The following is a 26,903-nucleotide window of genomic DNA, read 5'->3' as shown; positions in this document are numbered from 1 at the left end:
CCCATTTCCCTCTCCTTCCAGCCATCACAACCAACATTTTACTTTCTGTCTCTGTGATTTTGACTCCTCTGTGTACCTCATATAAATGGACTTTTACAGTATTTGTCTTTTTATGCCTGGCCTATTTCATTTAACATATTGTCCTCAAGGTACAGCCAAGTTTTAGCATATGTCAGAATTTCCTTCCTTTTCAAAGCTGATTAATATTCCATTGCATCTGTATATACACTTATCCATTCATCCATCAATGGACGCTTGGTTTGCTTCCACATTTAGCTGCAGTGAATAATGCTATGATGACCATGGGCATACAAATATCTCTTTGATATTTTGACTTCAGTTCTTTTGGGTATATATCAAGAAGTGGAATTCTGGGTCTTATTGTAATTCTATTTTTCATTTTTTGAGGAACAAACATGGTATTTTCAACCAAGGGTAAAATGGTTTTTACCTTCCACCAACAGTACACAATGGTTTCAATTTCTTCATAGTCTCAATAATGCTTATTTTGTGTTTCCTGCATAGAAACCAACCTAAGAGGTATGAGGTAACATCTTATTGTAGTTTTAATTTCCATCTCCCTAATGATTAATCATGCTGATCAACTTTCCATTTGCTGACTAGCATCTGAATGATATCTTTCGATAAGATTTTGAGTGTTGCATCTTAGTACTTTAATATTTACAGTTTATGAAAAATTTAACATTGGTAAGTACATAAAGTTAAATACAACTTAATTTTTGTTCAGTTGTCCTTGACTTCAGTTGTCTTCTTTTTTTCTAATATTATTTTTTGCTCTGACAGTAACAGAAAATTTGGGTAAGGAAAAAAGAGCATCCAAATTAAAAATGCTCAGCTTCTCCCCTCATATCTCCTGAACAACACATTGGAGGTGTAGCCCATTCATGTCTGCTGATAGTCACCACATTATCTTAGCCTTCTGTTATCAGAGTAAAACAATCATTTGATAGTCCATTAAAAAACCACATACTAGAAAGTCACTTCATATGGAAAGTTAATTAGCTGCACTGTTTTCACGTTTTGTGTTTTTCCAAACTAATCAGACATTTATTTAATGTCACCAGTGATTTTTTTTTACAATAATTGTTTCAGATCAGCTTGTTGTTTTTGTTGTTAAAAACAGTTATTAAAGGGACCCAATGGGGTATGGACACACAGCTGACTGTTGATTCCCAACACTTAAGGGAGTCCATCACAAAGCAGACTAGTGATCAGTATTCACCTTCTTCATAGCCAGTCCTGGGCAGGTGCAAAGGTGCTGTCAGGATTGTTCTAAAAAATTCATAAAGCAGTATACTTTAGGTGCCAACAAGATGTTTCTGAAAGCACTGCCTCATATATTCTTGATAAACCCTTGGATGATGATGATATTGCCTAATTATGATGCCATAAGAGAAATATGGCAGTGGCCATAGGACTGGAAAAGGTCAGTTTTCATTCCAATCCCAAAGAAAGGCAATGCCAAAGATTGCACAAACTACCGCACAATTGCACTCATCTCACACGCTAGTAAAGTAATGCTAAAATTCTCCAAGCCAGACTTCAACAGTATGTGAACTGAAAATTTCCAGAATGTTCAAGCTGGATTTAGAAAAGGCAGAAGAGCCAGAGATCAAATTGCTAACATCCATTGGATCATCGAAAAAGCAAGAGAGTTCCAGAAAAACATCTGCTTTGTCGACTGTGCCAAAGCCTTTGACTGTTTGGATCACAAAAAACTGCAGAAAATCTTTAAGAAATGAGATGGGAATACGAGACCACCTGACCTGCCTCTTGAGAAATCTGTATGCAGGAAAAGAAGCAACAGTTAGAACTGGACATGGAATAACAGACTGGTTCCATATCAGGAAAGAAGTATGTCAAGGCTGTGTATTGTCACCTTGCTTATTTAACTTATATGCAGAGTACTTCATGAGAAATGCTGGGCTGGATGAAGCACAAGCTATAATCAATATTTTTGGTAGAAATATCAATAACCTCAGTTATGCAAATGACACCACCCTTATGGCAGAAAGTGAAGAAAAACTAAAGAGCCTCTTGATGAAAATGAAAGAGGAGAGTGAAAAGTTGCCTTAAAACACAACATTCAGAAAACTAAGATCATGGCATCTTGTCCCATCACTTCAAGGCAAATAGATGGGGAAACAGCAGAAACCGTGGCAGACTTTATTTTCTTGGGCTTCAAAATCACTGCAGATGGTGACTGCAGCCATGAAATTAAAAAACGCTTGCTCCTTGGAAGAAAAGCTATGACCAACCTAGACAGCATATTGAAAAGCAAATACATTACTTTGCCAACAAAGTCCATCTAGTAAATGCTATGATTTTTCCAGTTGTCATGTATTGGATGTGAGAGTTGTACTAAAAAGAAAGCTGAGTGCCGAAGAATGGATGCTTTTGAAATGTGATGTTGGAGAACACTCTTGAGAGTCCCTTGGACTGCAAGGAGATCAAACCAATTAATCCTAAAGGAGATCAGTCCTGGGTGTTCATTGGAAGGACTGATGCTGAAGCTGAAACTCCAATACTTTGGCCACCTAATGGGAATCACTGACTGGTTATTAGAAAAGACTCAAATGCTGGGAAAGATTGCAGGCAGAAAGAAAAGGGGACTACAGAGGATGAGATGGTTGGATGGTATCACTGAGTCTATGGATATGAGTTTGAATAAGGTCTGGGAGTTAGTGATGGACAGGGAAGCCTGGTGTGCTGCAGTGCATGGGGTCACAAAGAGTCAGACACGACTGAGCAACTGAACTGAACTGAATAGATATATTCTTAGACAACCTTAGGGAGGGGACTGGGAAACTACATTTAGAAATTTATAAAATCTGAAAAGTGATCGTACTTATTAGCTCAAACTTAAGAAACAGGTGAATTATGAGATTATCCAAATGAGAAAGTATTTACTAAGTGTATACTTTAAAAAGCAAGTTCATTAAAAATATGAATCAATTCATAAAATTTTATTTTCACTTTTGCTCACCAAGTAATCATAGTAAATATAATCAGTGTCTTCCAAAGATAGGATGTGTTGAATTCACAGCTGTGAGATGGTATTTTTTCCTTCATCCCCAGGGACTAGTTTAGCTGATGCATATTAATTTTGGTCAGAATTGCAATTGTGCAGTCCATAAACTTCTAAACACCAAATTTTTCCCAGTGATTTTCTAGTTAAGTAATTTAGTGGCAAAATTTGACCTCAAATAATATAAAGTCATGTATAGACTTTGTTCCACTAATTGTGAATATTCACATCTCATTGCAAAACTAATCATTTTGAATATAGTTGCTGTCTCAGACCCTCTCTGCAGTGTGCATCATATTACCTATCTCAGATCTGAAGCATTTTAATTCCAAACAAACTTAGCTGCAGAGATTGTGGGTAAGAGATGATGGACCCAAACTGATATTTATCTTCTTTGCCAATCCTTGACACCCGCTTTCATGTTGTTAGCTTTGTGGAATGGAAATCTAGTGACCAGAGGGAGTGGGTTCTCTAGCTGTGGCTTTACTGGATGCTTTTTGGTGTTGCTAATATGCTCCATAGTTTCATTTTTTTTTTTTTTTACTGTATTTTACGTTACAATACTGTATTGGTTTCACCATATATTGACATGAATCTGCCATGGGTGTACATGAGTTCCCCCTCCCACCTCCCACCCCATATCATCTCTCTGGATCATCCTGGTGCACCAGCCCCAAGCATCCTGTATCCTGTATCGAACATAGACTGGCGATTTGTTTCTTTCATGATAGTATACATGTTTCAGTGCCATTCTCCCAAATCATCCCACCCTCTCCCTCTCCCTCAGAGTCCAAAAATCCGTTCTGTACATCTGTGTCTCTTTTGCTCTCTCGCATACAGGGTTATTATTACCATCTTTCTAAATTCCATATGTATGTGTTAGTATACTGTATTGGTGTTTTTCTTTCTGGCTTACTTCACTCTGTATAATCGGCCATAGTTTTAAAAAGGACTTAAGTTGTATAATCATTACATACAATGGGAATATATTCAATAAGTTGAAAATCTCATTTTTGTAAGGATTGGAAAATGAAGCAAAGCGTTCAATACATTATATATTCTCTATTCACTACAGTTCATGTCTGTTATACAGTAATTATAGTATTTCAACTCATAGTGCTTCTCTGTGTCCCTAAAAGGACCTGTGATGAAGAAGACTAGGTTATCAATCTGTACATGTTTCACTGGTTTCATTAGAAGGATATTACCTGTTTGAACTATCCTGTTTCATTTTCTATTATGTGCAGTTTGCATTATGCCCTCTAATTAGGACACCTGCATATTAGCATTAAAAGTCACAATGTGATAATTCTTTGTTAATGCATGTCAATCTTCCAATACCATATATGTACCAACTGACATACAAATAAAAATTGCCCCTTTGACTTAACTGTGTGTTTGGCCTGAGAATTTTTAGATGTCTTATTAAAGTTGGAACAAATGATGGCTTTGCTTTAGGCCAAACCACTGCTTCTTACTATCTGTGCAATTATGTTAATTATATTTTGCTATAATTCCCAGAGGCTTCAGCTCTAAACGAAGGGCCAATATGTAGTTGTTGTTAATTGTAATTAATATTGACTACTTGTGTGTGTTTTTTTTTTTTTTCTTTTACAGTTACATTTCAAAGAGGAGATGGAGGACTAATGAGCAATGGAAGGTATACCAAGGAGATTTTTTATTTTTATTTTTAATCAGGACTGAGGAAACTACATAGTAAAAGGCAATTATTGTAATAAATGATCACTTATAAGTCTGAGAATTCTAGAAGGAATTAAACAGCTTACAACAAGGTTTAATGATCTATCTGTTGTGCACTTTAGAGGAATCAAGTCCAGATGTTTCATATCTCCCAGATGCCCCTGAAGAAATTAGTAGTAAATATCACAAGGAATGTGTTCATTTGTTAGCAGGATGTTTATTGCATTAATTAGACATTAGCAAATGAAGTTGCTGTTATTTAAGGCTCCTTATTGGTTCTCACCAAATTGCTGTGAGTGAACAATTACATATAATCGATCACAAAGTAAATGATTCATAGATGATGAATAGGCTGTAGATTGATAGGACTGGATTCCACAACTTTGGATACTCAACTGAAATTGATAAAAACTGATAACAAACCCATATATCCTCATCTATTTTCCCTTTGCTGATATGGAGATTGTAATTAGGCTCTGGTAATAACTTCCAGTCTCCCATTTAATCAATATTTTAGCAAAAAGAGATTAGGTCTAATGAGAGCTGGTGGATGTAGCCAGAAAGCAGTTGGATCTTCTTATTGCAGTTTCCATAGAAACACGTGTTTCTCTTAAGGATTGTATCACCAAGGGTCTATCAGGAAAAAAAAAAAAAGTACAATGATTATAGATGTTGCTATATCTTTTTAAGTATGGTAATAATCTGGAAAGGGATCGGAATCCCACTTTTACGTTAAAGATAGGGATTCTTTGTTGAATATGATGCAAAAGAAGTTTTCTTCATAAACGATATGCACATACTGGATCAGACCACAGTGGATCTTTTATCACCCTAAAATGCTTTCATATTCTCCTAACACTTTAAATTTAGAGAACCTGAAAATGTACTATTGATGGAACAGTATAAATACTCTTCATTTATTTCCCTTAAGTTCCTTGCCTCTAAATCAACCATGAGGCTCATAACAGGGGTTACAGCCTATAGGGGACAGATAAATATGGGAGCTAAAGGAATTGAAGGAGCAATAGCCCAAAGTCCTGGAAGTGGCTGATACTAAGCCATCATTCGGAGCAATTGTTCCCTTGAGGTGCCAATTTATCATTAGATCTTGTTTCAGGATGCTGCTATGTTACCAGTTGCCTACCAGTTTCAGGGAAAACAACTGAATTCATTTGGATGTCAGCAGAATCCCAGGCAGGACTCTTCTGCTTCCATTGAGAGGGATGATCTATACAGAGCCTTAGTGAATTGCCAAAGTTCCTTAATTCTTCAGAGCCTCCAGATTTTCATTTGAAAGTGAATTAAAATCTTAAATTCTTTAATCCACTGTAGTTCATGAGACAGATGTGCAAATCTCTCATGGAGTTCCATGGACTGATTTCTACTTAATTCCTGTTTTAGCCGCCCAGGTCTTCTAAATGCTGGTGATCCCAGTTATCCATGGCTTGCTGACTCATGGCCAGCCACGAGCTTGCCAGTAAACAATAGCAATAGTGGCCCAAATGAGATTTCAAACTTTGGGCGTGGAGGTAAGTTGTGTTTTTCAAAATTCTGTCATTTGTGATTTGTTTTCTTGGCTTTCCTGGATGCTTTGAAAAAGGCATACCCAAAAGTATTTTCTTCCATAAGTGAATTTAGTGAAGTACATTTATTCATAGTACTGTACATTTACTAAATACTTTATTATAAATCTGTGGGTATCTATTACCTTGAGTAAAACTGAGGAGCTTTTAAGGATGGTATTACTAACCAAGAAGATAACTATTCATAATGCATTTTGTTCTTCATACTATTAATACATGATTAAAGGTTTCCCAGGCAGCACAGTGGTAAAGAATCTGCCTGCCAGTGCAGGAGATGCAAGAAACTTGGGTTCAGTCCTTGGGTTGGGAAGATTCCCTGTAGGAGAAAATGGCAACCCTCTCCGTTATTCTTGCCTGGAAAACTTCATGGACAGAGGAGCCTGGTGGGCTATTGTCCATGGGGTCGCAAAGTGTCAAAATGACTGAGTGACTGAGCACAGTACATGATTACTAAATCAGGAACTATACAGCCAAACAGGACTTATGATTAGAACCAGTCATTTTACTTCTCTGATTATCATTCAGTATATATTTATTGAGTGTGTCCTGTGGACCTGGCCCTGTGGCAGACAGTAAAAAATATCATATAAGAGGTAAACACTTAAATACGTATAACAACATGTTGACAGCTTTTCTGTAATTCTACAATTGATCATTTGTACCCCAAATAAAAGACAAAAATATTCTAAGTAGATGACATGCTAAGGTCTTCAAAATTCGGTACTAGAGTCCTCTCCATGGGTCTTTATAAAGAAAACAGAATTGGATTTATTATGAAAATCACCACTTCCCCTCTCTACCTTTTCATTTAATCATTAGGAGAGCATTGGGTTTAGAGAAAGATGGGACTGGAAAAGTCTCAGGCCCCAGTATTTAGTGCAGCTGATACATGAGTTTTCCATTGGCATAAGATTGTGCAGACAGCAAATGGACTGGTACCGTGCCAGTACCCCACATGAAAGAGCTGTCTCCTGGGAGGAGGAAGGTGCTATGCATGCAGTATTATTTAGGCAGATACATGAAGGAACGGTAGGGGGTCAAATGTGTTTAGAAAGTGTATAGAGAAGAAATTGACTGTGTCTTAAGGTTCAGAAAGTAAGGGAAACATTGACCTCTTTAAGAAATGAATGAATTTCCTAATGACTTGAGTATCAATTGCAAGGCAAAAAAGTGCTAAGAAATACAGAAGGACAGGTAACAGAGGGTTTTCTAAGCCACACAAAGCCTTTAAACTTTGTTAGAGGATGATTAGAAGCCATTAGTGGACTTTAAGAGGAGAATTCTAGAATGCGAGTGCTGTTCTAAATCATCCATCTAGCTACTGGGTGGAGGACAGAGATAGGTTGAAAAATTTGGGTGATTAATTAGGAGAATATGCTGTAATCTAAGAAAGTTTGTGTGAATCCACTGAAGGATTTCTGTACTTCTAGGAAGAACTAATGTAGGAGACCCAGGACTAAGCTAAGTATTCTGGGTTTACTGTAAACCTCAGTGGTGGGTTTCACATGTATGAGTGTGTAAACATATTGACTTAGAATACAGTCACCGATACTGGCCTTTTCTGTTTATGAATGTAAGACCAATGAATGTTTAGATATATTTAAAATGGTATTTTAAATAATAAAGTTACTAATTATTACACAACTCTGCATCGTATTCAGTACTAACTGAAAGAGGGGGCCCTCCCTCCCGTAAGTTGTATGACTACTCAGCATCTTACTTACCCTCTGTAATTCAGTCCACCCTATTTAGATTCTCAGTTGCCCAGACTCTCTGAAAGTGGCTGCCTCCCCTAGGTGTCAGAATTCTGAGCCCTGCAATTATAGGTGTTATTTTACCTTGGATAGTTACATGCCCAAGCATAGTCTTATCGTGAAATCAAAACATTCCTCCCTGCCCTGCCCACTGATTTTGAAATTCTGTTCATAAAGCTTTTATCAATCAAGGAAAAGCTGCCTTTTTTCTTGTATTGGAATAACACACCATTCTATATTTATATCAAGAAATAAATACACAAAGATGGAGAAAGTGTTTTTTTTTTTTTTCAGTTTCTAGCAGATTAGATTAACATTCTAAAATGTCTCAATCTAATTTAGCCAAAGGATACTTATGAAGATTTTCAAGGTGGTTTTTTTTTTTCCATTTCCACTTCATTTTCATGACATGAAAATATTTCACAGGTCGCTCTCAAGGCCGTGACAAAGTTTTTGCAGAGTTAACTGTATTTTCAGTGTGATAAGCATTTTAAGCATTTACTAAAAAGACAGGACATTTTGCAAATTCCATTTCCTTTGCACAATAAATGTAGTAAGTGTAAGACATAGATAATCATATTTCTAACTTAGAAGTCAAGAAACTAAAGTTTATCAAGGTGAATAATTTGAGATCTATGTGTAGAATCCAGATCTAACAGATTTTAATGCCTATATTCTTTTATTTACACCACTCTGCAATTCTTAAGGTAGGATTCACATGTATGATTGTATTACCAAGTACACTTAGAGAAATAACCATGGATACTGACGTTTTCTCCTTTAAGAATGTTTATTAATGCATGCTTAAAGGTAATGAAAATACTATTTTGAATAATCAAGTTACTAATAATCACATGTATTCATTTTGACAATACAAACTATAAAAATGCCCTTTAATTATTCAGTAAGTACTTACTCTTTACAAAACACTAGATGAGGAACTATGGAAAGACAGACATAAATTCCAGATACTCTGTCCTCAAGTAACTTAAGATACAGTGAAGGAGACAATCACTCATGGAAGTAATTATTCCAGGCAAAAAAACATGCGTGTGTAACTAGGGTGCTAAAAACTGAAGAATGAAATCGTGAGTAATTCTGACTAGAGAGAAGGGTTTCTATAAATCATAAGTTTCAGACACAAACGTTAACAAATGCCAGTCAGGTAACCTAAAGTATCAAGAAGGGGTAGATGGGGACTGTGTAGATTGTAAAATAAAAAGTCCTGTCTAAAGATGGCAGCACCTATTCGAGTCCAGGCTCCTGGGAGGAAGACGGGCCCAGAGTTCCAAATCATCTGATGTTATAGGATAATTCCCCACATGCAAGTAGTAATGTATAAGCCTCTAGTATTTTAATGTTGGGACATAATTCAATTTATTTTTGAAAATGTACGAGTGAGCAAATAACATTTGAAGGAAATAAGCATCCCCCAAATCAATATAGAAGCACTTAGAATTGAAGACTAATTTCATCCAGCTGAGAGAGATTCTATTTCTAGAACCATAGCTTTAGTTGGCATAGAATATGAAGGATTAGATTTTTATACTGTATTTTTTTTCCATTTTAAAGCATGTGAACATACAACTATTTCAAAAACTGGCAGTAGCTCACAATCTAAATCCAAAGCTTTGGAGAACCTCATATTCAAGATGTTGGGAAGTTGGGGTCAGTGTTGAAGAAGGGTATCCGTACAGTTCATCAGTGAAAAACATGGTAGAGGAGGCAGAAGCAAAACGCAAAAAACTTCCCTAGAGTGAAGGACCTACTTTCACAATTTTGATATATTATTAAATATCAAGCATCTCAGAGAATAAAAATGATACTGACCTGATGCTTTAGCATGAAACATATATATCTTTGTCATCAAATTTCCTAATCAGTTTACAGCTAAAAACAAGAAAGGCAAGAAAGTAGTTATAAAATTCTGAATCCGAAAACAATGTGCTTACTTATGCAACTTGATGAAGTATTGTAAATATGAACATGTTTAACTATTTAAAATAGTTATTTAAAAAGTACATATATACTTGTAAAACAGGTTGGAATTTCAGACTTCAAAACCTTCAGAAAGAACCTACAGTGTGTGATTGTAGTGTATAAAATGCATTTTAATGTCTTGTTACTGTTGCTAAAGAAGATCATTTTTAGCTTTTGTAAAATGCAAAAGCAAAATTAATATTTTTACAAGAATCCTTATTTCAAGCGCTGTTAGATATCATAGAATCTGAAAGCTTTAGGATATTTTGACTACTTCAGTTTTCTCCTTGTGATGATAAGCTGGTTTTGTTACTGCGATCATTTGGTTTATTATTACAGTACTATAACTAGCTGAAAATTTTCCATAATGAAATGAAGAGGGTTGATGAACTCATGTCCTGTGAAATGTGACTGTCAGAACATCAGTTATTAAGTAGCATAATATATATTCACTTTTAACTCTACATGATTAAAACTAGTATTAGTAGGGTTTTTTGTTTGTTTTTGTATTTTTTTAGATCTGTTGTCTTCATTCTGAGAAGGAAAATAAGTGCTTAGGAGAGAAGTGGCAGTTCTAAATTTAAAAATGTCATGTAAAGATAATTTAGCACACCAAAGTGATAAATGTACTGATTGATATTCAGTGTTTTTCCTGAAGTTTAATTTTACTCTTGCTGTATTACAACTTGAAACTATAATTCTCCACTTCTAAGATTTGGTAGCATAAATTAAACTCTATGATCACCCAGATTGCTTTTTCTGTAGTTAAATCCTGCTGTATTGTGAAAATGACTTATTCATGAAAATCTCCCTTTGTTATCCAAGAAAAAAAAAATTGCTACCATCAGTTACACTCCATTTCTGGAGCTGTGAAATCAACTCAGATAAACAGCAAGTAGAAACTTCAGTAAAAAGTGCCTCATAGTTTGGAGAGTGTAATTTTGGAAACTTTTGCATCTATTTTAGCAGTTATTTTCCATGTCTCTTGGGATAAAGTGGAAAAAGATGCTTTTCATCCTTGATTTGTAGATTCACTTTTGCCATTGCTTCTGTAACGAGCTAACAATTTCATGGATTCTAAACCAGAATGAACAACTGAAAGCATTTTTTCAGTAGTGAAATACACTAAATTTCTCATTCATGGTTGAAGAAAATGGGGGATAGGGTGTGTTAAGCAGTGAGACGTGAAGGACGAGCGGTAGGCCTGCCTGTCACCAAGGCTGATAGCTTGGCGACGGTTGTACATCATCTACCCTTCATTGGCTCATGAAGCCCATCTCAGCTGAAATGCAAACGTGCGGCATGACACATTTATTTTTCATCTTCAGTCCTGATAGTTTTGGGCTTCCTGTGCATCATTAAATTGTTTCATTTCCCTATGTTCACCACAGATGTGCTGCCACCAGTTCCAGGCCAAGGGGATAAAACGGCAACAATGCTCTCAGATGGAGCCATTTATAGCAGCATTGACTTCACCACCAAAACCACTTACAATAGTTCCAGCCAAATAACACAGGCTACCCCATATGCCACGACACAGATATTGCATTCCAATAGCATACATGAATTGGCCGTCGATCTGCCTGATCCACAGTGGAAAAGCTCAATTCAGCAAAAATCAGACCTGATGGGATTTGGTTATTCTCTACCCGATCAGAACAAAGGTAACAATGGTAAGTCCAGTTCTTACTTCCAGAAGAGTTATTTTCATATCATTTTTGCATGAGTTAGAAAGTAGTATTTGTTGTTCGGTTTAGTAATTCATCACCAGGTTCACTACCTAAACTAAAAAAATATATTGGCATGTATTCAGTACCTTGCACAGTCCCCGCCACCGCCACCACTGTTGCTATCACCACACAGCAACACCAATTGGTTTCATCCTTTTAGCTCTTTATTCAATAGTGATCAGTAATCCATCTCGACCTCCATTAGGCAGGATAGACAAAACATTCCTCCACTGTCCTACGACATCTGCTTCTGAATTGCTAACTGCATGTTCTGCATGGGCTTGTGCTGTGAACTAATCACATGATGCCACTATGACCTCTGCCCTTTAACCCTTAGCCTTACTTTACATCCCTGACTACCGATTGGCTGAGGGATTGTCTAATAGAATGCCACACAACCAGTCACAGGATTTCAGCACCACCAGCTCTCACAACAGCTCAGAGAGGAGTGGCAGTCTCTCAGGTTGGTCTCATCAAAGTAAGGAGAAATATTTGTTTGTCACCAGCATATGACCTGTGTTCCTAACACTCATGAAGAAGTACTGGCTCACAACTCACTGTCAGACATTTATCTCTCAAATGACAGTAGGAGTTTATCCTAATGAAATCAAGTTTTGGGGGTGGAGGAGGGTAAAATTCATCATCAGCTTTTATGTATTATTGTACAAGGTTGTATTTACTGAAAGATAGTGCCATTTTATTAAATATTGATTATTAAGGAGTAGATGAGTTTGATCTGCCTTGAACCCCACTTAAGAGTCAAGAGAACTTTGCAATAAAATGATCACGTAGGAAAATCAGCTCCATGGCATGGACACCATATTCAACTAAAATGCAAATGATTTTGGAAATTGTTCATAATATTAAGAGTCTGGTGATGTGACTTCCTATTTTTGGACAAGTTTTCCAAAATATTGTGTTATGTGTTGATGATATTATTTAGAGTAAGATCCTGATACCATGCTAAACAGAAATGTTAATATGGGACACTATTCTTTACATTTAATTTCTTAAAAAAACCCAGTCTTTTATATTGGTAATTTTTTATGCTGTAAATTTTAATATATATTCAAGATGCATTAGCTGATCTAACAATCCATAATGCAGGCATTAAATAGCACATGTAGGGAAAAACACGTTTTACTGGAAAGAAATATGTACCTATCATAATGAATATCAGTGATCTCTTGGCCTAAGGATCCTCATCTCTAAAATGAGGAGATCCTTGTAGACATTCTAATTTATACATTGTGTATGACTGATGACTTTCTCTGCTTATTTCTAATTGATACCATGACTTTATTTTCTTTTATTTTATACCATTGATAGTCTATTTGTTTTTATGAAGTTTTTTAACCTCAGTTACTTAGTGAAATATTATAGTGTATTGAGATATGTCATAGGTCATGAGGTATCAAGGCCATAAATAGTTAACTCTTTTATATCATTAGGGTAACATTTACTAAATGATCTTTTCTTAGAGATAGAAACCTTTCAGTCTGAACATGTTAATGTTCTCTCTTCTCTCCAAAATGAGCCATTTGCTCTCCTTACCTATTGGTAGAATTGGATATATTATAAAATCCAGAAAATTTTAAACATCTGTTACAAATTTAAATGGCCTGGCAATATAAAGGAATTTTTTTGAATAACCTTAAATGTCATTTGTACTGTCATTTATTTATGATGAGTCCTATAATTATACTGAATAATTTAAAAATTAATTTATTCTAGGCTTATATCATTCAAAATATGCCAAGTCTCAATCAATATATATATTTTAGAAGTCTATATACTATAAGTTATGGATTGTAAAAGACCTTTTGTGAAACCATCATTAAATATTCTTATATGTTGATTACCATTGAGTCTTAAAAGTTACCTTTTGAGTAATTCTAAGCAGAATATGATTCACAATAGTGCTTACTACATTTTTGAATCCATTAATCTCTTGAGTGACATTTATATATACTAAGATTTATATTAACTACTTCATCTACATTTGAATACAGAATTACTTAAATCGGTGATAGAAAGCTTTCTTTAAGAGACAAGACTGACATGATTGTTCTCTTCTTAGTTTAGTCAAATTGAATTTAATATTAGAGTTCTTTTTATTCTTATAATCATTGATATGTATTCTAAAGCTTACATTTAAGATCAAACCGCCCTATGGATATTGACTCATAAGATTTTCTTAATTTGTGCACAGTGTTAATGAAACCAATTTAAAATAATCATGGTAATAAACAAAATTGTACATTCCTGAATTGAGTGAATTTCTCACTCTTTGAAGCACTCATATAATAATTTATTCAATATATAATTTCTTAGCACTCCTCTTAAAAAGACCAACCATTAAAAATATAAAACTCAATTTTTTTTCAAAATAATCTCTGTAATCATAATTTTATATATATGTACAAATATATAGCACAATATCAATAGTAATAGGACTTCCCCAGTAGCTCAGCAGTAAAGAATATGCCTGCAGTGCAGGAGCTTCAGGAAACACAGGTTCAATTCCTGGGTCAGGAATATTCCACTGGAGGAGGAAAATGGCCATCCACTCCAAAGTTCTTTCCTGGAGACTCTCACGGACTGAGGAGCCTGACAGGCTACAGTCCATGGGATCACAAAGAGTCGGACATGACTGAAGCAACTTAGCAGCAGCAGCAGCAGTAGTATGTGTGTGCTTAGTCACTGAGTCGTGTCCGACTCTTGCAACCCCATACACTGTAACCTGCCAGGCTCCTCAGTCCCTGGGAGTCTCCAGGCAAGATTACCAGAGTGGGTTGCCATTTCCTTCTCCAAGCATCAATAATAATAACTAAATATTTTTATATACTAGTATTTTTAAAAGACTAAATTTAATTTGAAAATAAGCTGTTTTCACAATTTTCTTTACATAGAAATCATTTGTTCAGCATAAATAAATGTAAATTCAAATATTTACATTTTCACTTGAAGAGAAATGGGTCAAATATGTCTGCAAGTCATCAAAATATGTGATGACTAAATACGTAATGCAGACAGTTCTCACCTTATAATGCTTGAGGATCTTAGGTTGCAAGTAACAGCAACAAACTGGGTTCACTTAGCTCAAAATATGGATCTCAGAGAATTTAATTTCCTTAGCTTGTATCATATGGCAGTATTACGCTCAGCACCCACCTCTTACCTCTTTCTAGAGAAGACAAAGCATGCTGATCGATAGTCTTACCAAAAGTACCCACAGTGAGAAAGCAGAAATTTCCCCCAAAGAGGGGAAAGTAGACATTGGATGGAGAGCCTCACAAATTCCCTCTGTGAATCAGCTCTGCTTCCCCAGCACAATTTTAAGTCAGTTGTCAGTAAGAGGTGGTAATGGCTTTCTTGACCTTGGAGAAGAATTTCAACAGAGCTGGGTTCAGAGCTGCAGAAATTATAATTTCCACTAAAGCTACTGCATTCTAAATTGTTTGTTCTTTTACTATGTGAACATGCCCAAATGTAGAAAGAACCTCTATTTTCCCATCTATAAAATGGAGATGTAAAAACTTCCCTATTTGTGTCACTCAGGTCTGGTGGAGTTTATATGACAGTTCTAAAAGTGCTATAAAAAGTGGAAAAAAAAAAGGTCCACATGTAAATATATAAGGAATAGAGGTACAACAGGGAAAAACTACAAAGAATACATGCCCACCCTGTTCTAAGTAGTGAGACAGAGTTCTGAAAATATCAAAAAAGATACAATCTTTGTTTATGACTTTGGTGGGTTATCCACCAAATAACAAAGAGACAAAGGATTAAGGCTCACCTCCCGTAAACACAAAAATTACAAACTTTAATCAATTAGGTTGATTATTTTTATCCTAAGCATCAGACTATTTCTGGGATCCTCAACGGGGCTGGAGGAGTTAGGTGTGGAATGGCTTTGTAAACAGGCAGACTTGAGTTTGTGCTGAGCTGGAGGAGATGGAAGAGAGTGAGAATGACTGCCATTTATTGAACATTCTGTACATTGTGAATCCTTTATGTGTGTTATCTCATAATACTCAAAATAACCCAAACAAGTAGTCACTTTATGTCTTTTTTATGTGTGGAAATTGAGGTGATATCTATTGAGTAACTTATCAAGTAAATGAGAAACTAGTTTCAAGCCCAGAGATTCAACTCTTTTTCTCAAACTAGAAGTTACCTGCTCTCCTTTCTCTTAATACTTTTTCTGCCAAAGATAAAAAGTGAAAGGAAGGGTGAAAGCACATAGTTTTCAGAGATGCTTTTTTCTGTATGTGTATATGTGCACATGACCTAGAAAACAGACACAATTTCATATTTAGCAATAGGGTATATATCTAGTTTACAGTTTCATCGCTTTCTGGCACTCAAAGTTATTGTTAAATTCCATAATTTTCTGAATTGGCTGATGCTGGTTAATTGACAGAAGAATGGAGTTGAGGCAAATTTCTAGTGATATCTCTATTGTTAGATAGTCCTGCTATGAATATTTGATACTCATAACTTTTAGTTCCAGAAAGATATAGTTCAAGGGGTCAATACCATTTAAAAAATATGTATATATAGCCATTGACTGCCATAGGAATGACAGAAGTTACCTACATTCCCCTAAAGTATCTTTTGCTCAAGCAGTACACATTTCTGCATCCAGCTGTGGTCCATTTAGGAAGAAACTTGATATACTTAATTTGGAGCAGTAAAAAGTACTTCATTGAACAAATGAAAAACTTTATATTTCATTAAGCTCTGGTAATCCCAGATATGGCTCATATGCTGCCAAGTTACTTTCTGCTCATATTTTGTGCATGAATTCATTTGTATTACTGAAATTGATTACCATATTTCCATTAATTTTCCCCATATTTGGTATTTTAAGATGTTATACTTAGACATCTGGGAACCACTCACTATATGCAAAAAATAATTGTGCCATTCATTAGTTAAAAATTCTATAAAACATATCATTGTGAAAGATTTACAAGTATCCTCCAGAATGTAGTTGATTGATTTTTATAAGTTACTTTTGAGAGAAAACTGTTACTCTCCTGGATTAATTAAAATGAGTAAATTCTAATGAAAAAGTTTAGCCTGTATCCTTAGACACTGCTTTTTTCCACTGAGACGGATTATGCAAAAGAGCATTATAAACGCACTAAAATCTGACATTTTAAAGAATTTGTTATGGCCCATTATTTCGTCTAACAATGAAAACATGGAGGCAGCAAATGTGGATGAATCAATACATGTGCTTTTGCCACTGCATCCATGTTTTTTGTGTATTCAGCTCTGCAACTAATGCATTGTGAAAGAAACAATATCATTTTGAGTGATTTATAAAGATGTTTTCCTGATCATATCATTTCATTGTTTATAGCTTTTAACAACTGTAACATACTGATTGTGGTGTTTTGAAAACAGAAATGCATCTTCCCATCTGATGTACTCCATTTCTTCTGATATTCAGTATGTCTGAATAAATACATTATTACTTTCAGGTGGGAAAGGTGGAAAAAAGAAGAAAAATAAAAACTCTTCTAAACCACAGAAAAACAATGGATCGACCTGGGCCAATGTTCCACTACCACCTCCCCCAGTCCAGCCTCTTCCGGGCACAGAGCTGGAACACTATGCAGTGGAACAGCAAGAAAATGGGTAAAAATGTTTTATCGACCAACAAAATGACCAGGGCTATACTGCCGTCTCTTTCATGCATTTTTGTCTTGATGCTGTGTTCTCTTACTGTTTTCCCTGCCCCCCTTGCCAGTCTTTCCTTGTCCCCCTCCCCTTTTATTGTTTGCTGCATCTATATATTTTTGGCTGATAAATACAACACGGCACGTATTCAGGACCTCGAATCCTTGGCCGTCAAGTGCCTTAGATTGTCTGCAATCATGATAATGCAGCCTCCATTTATAATATTGCTTGTTAGTTTGAAAGCAAGTAACCCAGAGCTCTGTGAACTAAAGAGGCACTCCTGAGAAGGGCTGAAAAGGAAATTAAAATAACCTTCTTCATCATCCCTCGCATTTCTCTAATGACTTGATGTCTGGCCATAGCAGGGAGCCCACTGTTGAGCTCCATCACAATGGGATAATTGTAGGGATCTGGCCAGTGTGTAGAACTTTAATCATCAGCTTTGATGGGAATTTAGGAGTCTGAACAATAAGAGAGGTTCAAGTCAATGCACACTCTGTAACAAACCTTTTTTAAGGTAGAAAATTTCCTTTAAGGGTCTTTAAATGTGACCAGTTTCCTTATTCTTTCCCAAACATCTCACAAGTGTTAGTTTGTTTTCCTCTATTGAAGTGTTAATTGATTTTAAGGTAGAAAAATGTTGATACTCTCTCCTAATTCTAAGTGCTCTGTCTTCCTCATAGTTCCTAGGTCACCCATTGCTTTTGACTGAAACTGCAAAGTATAGAATAGAGGCAGTTTTTTCCAAGTGTTCCTTTATTTAGAAGTACTTAGGCATTAAAATATCTGTTTATTTAAACAATGGTTTTATTTCTTCTCTTGTTTTGCTTAAAGATCTGTGCACATGCTTGTAATTTTTTCTCCACCTCCTTTTCTTTTTATACTACTGTTGTCTTTGAGGTTTCCAGATTAATTTTCCTAACTAGAAAATTTTCTATCACATTTGCTTCCTAAAAAAGATTCCATTTGCCTTTTCTTTAAGTTACATTTTATATATATATATATATATATATGTATATCTATGCATATATATCTATGCATTATATACACAGGTTGAGGGACATGCATATATCTATATACATAAGCTTTGTTGTTTAGTGTCTAAGTCATGTCCGACTGTTTTTTGCGACCCCCATGGACTGTAGCCCACTAGGCTTCTCTGTCCATGGGATTTCCCAGACAAAAGTCCCGGAGTACATTGATATTTCCTTCTTCAAGGGATCTTCCTGACCCAGGGATGGAACATGCATTCCTACAGGTGGATTCTTTACCACTGAGCCACCAGGGAAGCCCATACATAATCATACCTCCATATTTTTTCTGTATCTTTCTTTCCCTCCAAAAGGCTTCATTTGCTTCCATGAGATTACAGTTCCCATATAAGAGCATATCATTTTATTTTGTTTGTTTTTAAAAGTTCACATCTGAAATAGGAAGTTAAAAGCATACCCTTTTCTCTATTTTAAGAATAAAACTTGTATGTACATGGTCTTATGTAACATATATCAATAACAAATTATGTTAGTGTCACACAATTCCTGGGCAGGAGAGCAGGGAACAGAGATGTGCATTTCACAAGAAAACATTATTACAGGGCTTATAAATATGCATTTTAAAGGCTGTAGTTAGAAAATAATAAAATTGAACTGATAAACTGAGGAGAGAAAAGTAATGCTGTTAAACATTTATAAAGTCTTGAACTCAGATAACATAAAACTTGTAAGTAATTTGGTATCGTAATTATTATATCTGAAATGATTTCTTGTTATATTATTACAGTTTTGTATTTTCTGATGTGAAAATCTTATAATACTGAAAAAATATTTTTGAATATTTTCTATATACTCTGTTATTCATGATATAAACATTGAATAATTTACAGAAGCTTTTATGGAATTTTTTATATGTCTTGATTTGACTTATGCAGATTTAGTTTTCTTGAAATACAAACAACAAAAACTTTAGAAGTCACCTTTCTGTTTTTAATCGCTTTTATTTCTGACAATCAAGGATTCAGCGATTGTACTTCTTATGTTGCTATGTAGATTTCGTTTTATTGTTTTAATATCTCATAATAGAGAACTTACTCAACACACATTTTTTTTTTCAAATATATAAGAACTATTAAACCCAGTGCCAGGAAGGAAAGCAGAAGAGATGAAAAAAACAAAAACACTTGCAGTGAGGTGGATGAACCTAAAGCCTCTTATACAAAGTGAAGTAAGTCAGAAAGAGAAGAACAGATATAATATACTAATGCATATGTATGGAATCTAGAAAAATGGTGCTGATGAGCCTGGTAGAGAATGCACTTGTGGACACAGTAGGGGAAGATGAGGGTAGGACGAATTGAGAAAGTAGCACTGACATGTATACACTCTCATGTGTGAAACAGTCAACGGGAAGTTGCTAAATAACACAGGGAGCCCAGCCCGGCACTCTGTGATGACCTAGCGGGGTCATAGATAATTATGACTGATTCACATTGTTGTATGGCAAAAACAAATGGAAAATTGTAAAGCAGTTTTCTACCAATTTAAAAATAAATTAAAAGAAATATGAAAGAAAAGAAACAAAAACACAATTAATAAGGAAGATCTGATCCCTGATTCAGGAAACTCACAGTAGTGGGAGGTAGAAACCAAAAATCACACACGCACAATTTTGTATGAGAAGCCCTAGTTAAGCACATGTACAAAATAATAACTTGCATACAGAAAGGGATAATCATGTATGCCAAATAAGGCTGGGGCAGGCCTGTGGAAGCTGAGTTTCAAGATGAATCTTGAATCACTTATTCACAAATAATAGTACCCAGAGTTGGGTGGCTGTTGGATGCTAGGCTGTTAACCAGAGGCAGAAAGGATAAAGACAGTGAGTAGTAGTCCCGAACACGAGTTCTTTCCTGGTGGCTCAGTGGTAAAGAACCTGCCTGCCAAGAAGGAGACACGGGTTCAATTCTGGGTTTGGGAAGACCCCTGGAGAATGAAATGGCAACCCATTCCAATATTCTTGCAGAGAATCCCATAGACAGAAGAATTTGACAGAGTACAATCCATGGGATCGCAAAAGAGTTGCAACTTAAGACACAACTTAGTGACTAAACAACAACAAAGTCCCTAACATAAAGTAGTCTCCATGTCAGAATTGATTGCTAACCAATGGCTACAACAAAATGTTACTAATGTCAGCATTTGCTGTGCAGGTGGAGTGAAAATTCCCTAGCCAGAAGCAAAAAGTAGAAATAAAAGATGAGGGGGAAAAAAAGGAATAGTCCCATTAGTTTTCCTTTAGTATTTCTCCAACTCCTCCTTTGCAGTCCAACCCTATTCTAGTTAAGGTCGCCTCCCTTTCCTTTACTTTGCATTATTAAGTAAGCTTCTCTATTGTAATCCTCATCACAGTTCATTCTAATTGCTTGTCTGTATCTTTCTACAGTTGGTAGCTCTTGTATGAGGTTTGTCGAGTATGAAACAAATGCACAGGGTAGAAGATAATCTGAGAAAGTGACATGAGGCCAGTTGTGAAGTCTTGCACATCTTACAGGAATTCTGATCTTTGGATATAGAAGGTGGATTGGAGGACATGAGGCCAAGGCAGGTAGAGAACGTAGGGGATATTGCAGCAGAATAGAAGATACCAGGAAAATGATAAGGAAATAAAATAAGGCAATGGCAGCAGGATGGAGAGGGATACATTTTGGAAATATATCTAGCCCAGGAGAGTCACAATCTTGAGAAGATTGTCTCTTGCTTTATTACAGTGTTTGTTTCTGAGAGCTTAGATATCATCAATTTTCTTTCTTTCTTCCTCTTTTTCTCTCTTTTCTGCTCTGCTGGGTCTTGGGTGCTCTGCGCAGACTTTCTTTAGTTGCAGCAAGTGAGGGCTACTCTTTGTTACAGTGCACACGCTTCTCAGAGAGGTGGCTTCTCTTGTTGGGGAACGTAGTCTGCAAGTGCATGGGCTGCAGTAGTTGCCACTCCTGAACTCCAGAGCTCAGGCTCACTAGCTGTGGCACATGGGCTTGGTTGCTCTGTGGCATGTGGGTGGGATCTTCCCGGCTAGGGATCTAACCTCTGTCCCCTGCACTGGCCATTGGTTTCTTATCCACTGTGCCACCAGGGAAATCTAGATAACATCAATTTTCTCTCTAAGCCTTTCTTGAGCCATTTTCCTTCCATAATATTAAATATCAGAAGTTATCAAAGCACTGCCCAAATAGGAAATAATTGGTTAATTCAATACTATATCAACAGTGGTAAATGTTCTCTCTCATCAATATACCTCTCTCAGCTAGGCAAAATGTATCAAAATGTAATTATTCTTAGCTATAAGTATAATGTATTTTAATGCAATCATGGGATAGTAGGAAGAATTCTATAGTAATTCAGTAGAAAACTGATGCTTTGTTTTGCTACAAGCAATCAGAAATTGGCAGGCTTTTCTAGGTGGTGAACTTTATTGTATTTTTATTAGTAATTTGGTGTTTGTATCTGGCCTTTTCACAAGTTAGTTCACATGCAACATTGATTTGTTGTCATCCTGCTCATTATTCACCAGACAAGACAGATAATATGATGCCTCATATTTCACTGACAGTAAGTCAAAGAACAAAAGCTTATCTAGGAAAGGTTGGCCAGAAGACCTTTGGATTGGCATTAGAATCATTTGCACAGTCTTTTTATGTTATTGCAAGAAAAAGTTGAATTTCCATCACTCAAGTAAGATACACATCTATGAATGTGAAAGAAACTCTAAAAACAGAGCTAAAAATGTTTGGTTTTCATAAACATTCATAGAGTCATCTGTTACTTTCTTGCTCTTCTTCAGAAACCTCAGGAAACCTAAGTATCTGTTGTTCTGGAATGAGTTAAGACATGAATACCTCAGAGGTGATACCCAGTTCTCCCTGTTGTATGATTTGCACCGTGTCCCAAATTTCTTTTACCTGTTCTCTCATGCTTTTCACCTAGACTTTTCTTGTATTCCCCATCCCCCTCTATTTTCCACTTCTTGCACAAACAACCGAGATGAATCCACGCTTTTTTCTTAGTTTTGCTCGTTTCACAGGGGGACAGAATTTGCTCACTCCTGGTCTATTATTAATAGAATATCTTTGTAGAAAAGACTTGGAACAATTGATGATAAATGCTCATTCTAGTTAAATACAATAGTAATTAGAATATTTTTTAATCATTTAGTACATTATGTAATATAATTTTATATTGATAAAAATCACATTTATATGGTTAGGCTCTCCTTTGCTTGATGGTATTTGAATAATAATAACTGAATGGAGTAAAACTAAGTGCAATTTTTTCTGTCCTATCTGAACACATTACATATATATATATACACACACACACACACACACACACACACATTCCTTCTCATATATTCTATATGTATGTTCACTGCATATATGTGTTTCCTTTAAATTATTGGAAGGATGGCTTACTACTTATAAAGAAGGGAAATTTTAGGAGATGTTTGACTACTTCCATTTGAAAGATTGAATATATAAATGTTCTTTCCTCACAGGTACGACTTACATAGGCAAGGAAAGTCCATGTACTAGTTTATAGAATGAAATTGTATTATTTTGTAACAAGATTTATGGAATAAATTTAATTATAACTATTAATGAAATATAACAGGATGAGCATTCCCTACTGAAAATGGGCAGTTTTAAAAAAATTAGGTTTCTTATACATGTTTTTGTTTGAATTAATATAACATTTCAGTTCAGTTCAGTCACTCTGTCATGTCTGACTCTTTGCAACCCCGTGGACTGCAGCACGCCAGGATTCTGTCTATCACAACTCCTGGAGCCTACTCAAAATTATGTCCATTGCACTGGTGATGCCATCCAACCATCTCATCCTCTGTTGTCCCCTTCTCCTGCCCCCAATCCCTCCCAGCATCAGTATTTTCCAATGAGTCAGTTCTTCACATCAGGTGGCCAAAGTATTGGAGTTTCAGCTTCATCATCAGTCTTTCCAATGAATATTCAGGACTGATTTCCTTTAGGATAGACTGGTTGGATCTCCTTGCAGTCCAAGGGACTCTCAAGAGTCTTCTCCAACACCACAGTTAGAAAGCATCAGTTCTTCAGCACTCAGCTTTCTTTATAGTCCAATTCTCACATCTATACATGACTACTGGAAAAGCCATAGCTTTGACTAGATGGACCTTTGTTGGCCAAGTAATGTCTCTGCTTTTTAATATGCTGTCTAGGTTGGTCATAGCTTTTATTTCAGGGAGCAGATGTCTTTTAATTTCATGGCTGCAGTCACCATCTGCAATGATTTGGGAGCCCTGCAAAATAAAGTCTCTCACTGTTTCCATTGTTTTCCCATCTATTTGCCATGAAGTGATGGGACCGGATGTCATGATCTTAGTTTTCTGACTGTTGAGTTTTAAGGCAGCTTTTCACTCTCATTTTTCACTTTCATCAAGAGGCTCTTTAGTTCTTCTTCACTTTCGGCCATAAGTGTGGTGTCATCTGCATATCTGAGGTTATTGATATTTCTCCTGGCAATTTTGTTTCCAGCTTGTGCTTCATCCAGCCTGGTATTTCTCATGATGTACTCTGCATATAAGTTAAATAAGCAGGGTACTGGGATAGAAGGTTGTGAAACTTTTTAAACCACAGATTCTCTTCTTTGAATGAAATCTGTGATCTCCAGTATATAAAACATTTTTTAATGCCCTCATTTTAGAGCAATTTATTTTTTTCAGGTCATATTGCTACTTATATAATCAAAGAAATGAGAATATGAATATATGAATATATTTTCTAATATACAAAAATTATTATTTGTAACACATTAAAGTGTACCTGATACTAAGATGTAAAAGACATTTCAGAAGAGATATTCCTATCACACTATATAGGGCTTCTGAAACAATGTCTTTAGTTTGCAGCTCATTGAGGTAGAAGATTATTTAGGTACCCTCAACAAGAAATGAAAGCTGAAGAGTTAAAATGTCATCACACTCTGTATAAAACCTCTCAGTGACTGTCCATCACCCATAGACAAAATTCCAAACTCTTTCTCAGGGCTGATGAAGCACTTTGTGATCTAGCACAACCTGCCTCATCTATAACCAACCTTCTTTACTTGCCAATCCTTACCAGTTAGAAAACTGAGTTCTTTGAATACTTTAATTTTCCCTTCTTCTGGGCCCACTCAGCTGTTTCTTAGAATATCTCCATTTCTGATGGTCAGCATAGCCCTGCCCAACCCCCACACTGGTTTCAACCTCCCTGCTCTATTCCTTTAATACTTGGTATCTTTGGTTATTTGCTTATCAGCCTGCCCCCACTGGATTGTATGCTCTGTAAAAAGATCCAGTTACCTGACAGATGATTGTCAAACAAAAGGATGATAAATTCAGGAATTTTACATAGACTTTATTGTTTAGATCTGTTTTAGTTTAGCAGCAAAACTGAGCAAAAAAATACATAATTTTCCAATTGTCTGTGTCCCCATACATTAACAGCCTTTGCCAGTAACAACGTCTCCTACCAAAGGGGTACATTTGGTAAACTGATAAAACTGTATTGCCACGTAATTATCACCCAACGGTCATGGTTTATGTTACAGTTCACTCTTGGTGTTGTACATTCTGTGTGCAGATGTACAAAGAACAGTTGGATGAAGTTATAACAGCATGTATACCATCACTGCAGTATCATGCAGCATAGATTCACTGTTGTAAAAATCCTCTGTGCCCAGTCTGTTCGTCCCTCCCTCCCGTTGACCTCTGGCAACCACTGATCTTTTTATTGTCTTCATAGTTTTGCTTTTTCTAAAATATCATATAGTTGGAATCATAAAGTATATAGTCTTTTCAGATTTACTTCTTTCACTTGATAATATGAATTTAATTTTCTTCCATGTCTTACTGTGCATGGCTTAATAGTACATTTCTTTTTAGCGCTGAATAATATTCCACTATCTGGATATGCCATGAGTTATATATTCGTTCACCTCCTGAAAGATATCTTCGTTGCTTCCAGGTTTTCAGCAGTTATAAATAAAGCATCCATGTATAGTTTCTTGATAAATACATTTTCAAACAGGATAAGTAGAAAGACACTCAAGTAAAGCTATTCAGAAATCATCTGGACATTTACTAATTACTGGTTTGTAAGGGACATCAAGTCTAGATATGTACATTTGTAATATTCATTCTATTTTTGATTTCTCTAATATAGATAATCTTCTATTTGCTGGATACAGCAGTAGGTGCTAGAAATGCTAAGTTGAGAATTACGAAGTTCTTGAGTTAGGATCTCACAGAATAGTGGGGGAAAAGAGACATGAAACAAATAATTTCAGTATCATATGGAGATTGCCCAGTATAAGTATTATCAAGTTGTAATCAGTTCCTTATGATGGGGACAGAGAGGGCTCAGAGAACTAAAGACATTTGAATTGAACCTTGAAGGACAGTCAGATGAGTTGAGAATAGTTATATACAGACCCAGAGATTTGAAAAAATCATCGAGTAGGCTGGTGTTGGAAAATAATGGGAAATTAAACCAAAATAATAGGCTCATGAGATGGGGAAGTGTCTTTTAATCCCCACTAATGAGCTTGAACTTTTCTTACATTAGCAATATCACTGAATAATTTAAGCATAGGTGTGATGTGAATGAAGATTTTAGAAATATAATCCAATTGCCTATATGGAAGGTAGAATGGAAGGGATGAAGATGACACCCTAGGAGCTAGGAAATCTAATGGACTGGTTCACATCAGAAGGAGACTGATTTATGATAATGGGCATAGAGGTGAAGTGTAGAATATAGACTTGGGAGATATTTTAGAGGTTGACTTTATAGAACAGTTATATCTAATATTATTTTTATTAGATAGAAGTATAAAATAAAATTTCTTATTTTACCCTTAAGTGTTCTTTTTAAAGTACATTGAGATCTATCTGATTTATGAAAATAATACTATGGGTAAGGTGTAAACAGAAATGCTACTGATTTTGTGTCACAATTAAAACATTTTGGGTTGATTTTCCAGATTCCCCAGCCAGAATCCCTAAAACATGGTGTATTTAAAAATTGTTATTTTTCTTTTTAATATATATTTTATAGGATTAGGTTTTCAACTTCTGTTTTACAGATTTTAGATGTTGAGATACATGACATCAGTTTCTAATGAAAAAATTAAGAAAATTAGGATAGTTGAAAAGTTATTAAATGTATTTTGTAGCACAAAGTCTTAATGATTGACATGTCACATGGAATGGAAGGTTGGCATAGACCTAGACTAAGAGTAAATAAAATTATCAAACTTCTTAGATAAATATTGGCATATTCTTTTGGTGCACAAGGATAAACAAGAGAAGAAAGTAGTTAAATCTCCAAGCACCAAGTTCATTAATTGCC

General features: G+C 35.6%; 1 protein-coding gene across 6 annotated transcripts in view; it reads left to right on the top strand.

Annotated features, from left to right (window-relative positions):
• Window positions 1–26,903, top strand: part of ROBO2 (roundabout guidance receptor 2) — a 653,625-nt gene that overhangs the window by 593,986 nt on the left and 32,736 nt on the right. For all 6 annotated transcript variants that reach the window (XM_040227106.1, XM_040227089.1, XM_040227083.1 and 3 more), the window contains exons 19-22: window positions 4,667–4,709; window positions 6,152–6,279; window positions 11,459–11,740; window positions 17,293–17,449. In XM_040227106.1, coding sequence (XP_040083040.1) covers window positions 4,667–4,709; window positions 6,152–6,279; window positions 11,459–11,740; window positions 17,293–17,449 — 610 coding nt within the window. The remainder of the gene's footprint in view (window positions 1–4,666; window positions 4,710–6,151; window positions 6,280–11,458; window positions 11,741–17,292; window positions 17,450–26,903) is intronic.

The sequence above is a fragment of the Oryx dammah genome, unplaced genomic scaffold (assembly GCF_014754425.2).
Source record: "Oryx dammah isolate SB20612 unplaced genomic scaffold, SCBI_Odam_1.1 HiC_scaffold_2, whole genome shotgun sequence".
Taxonomy (NCBI): Eukaryota; Metazoa; Chordata; class Mammalia; order Artiodactyla; family Bovidae; genus Oryx; species Oryx dammah.
The sequence above is the reverse complement of the archived record's forward strand: the minus strand, read 5'-3'. Positions and strand labels throughout refer to the sequence as shown.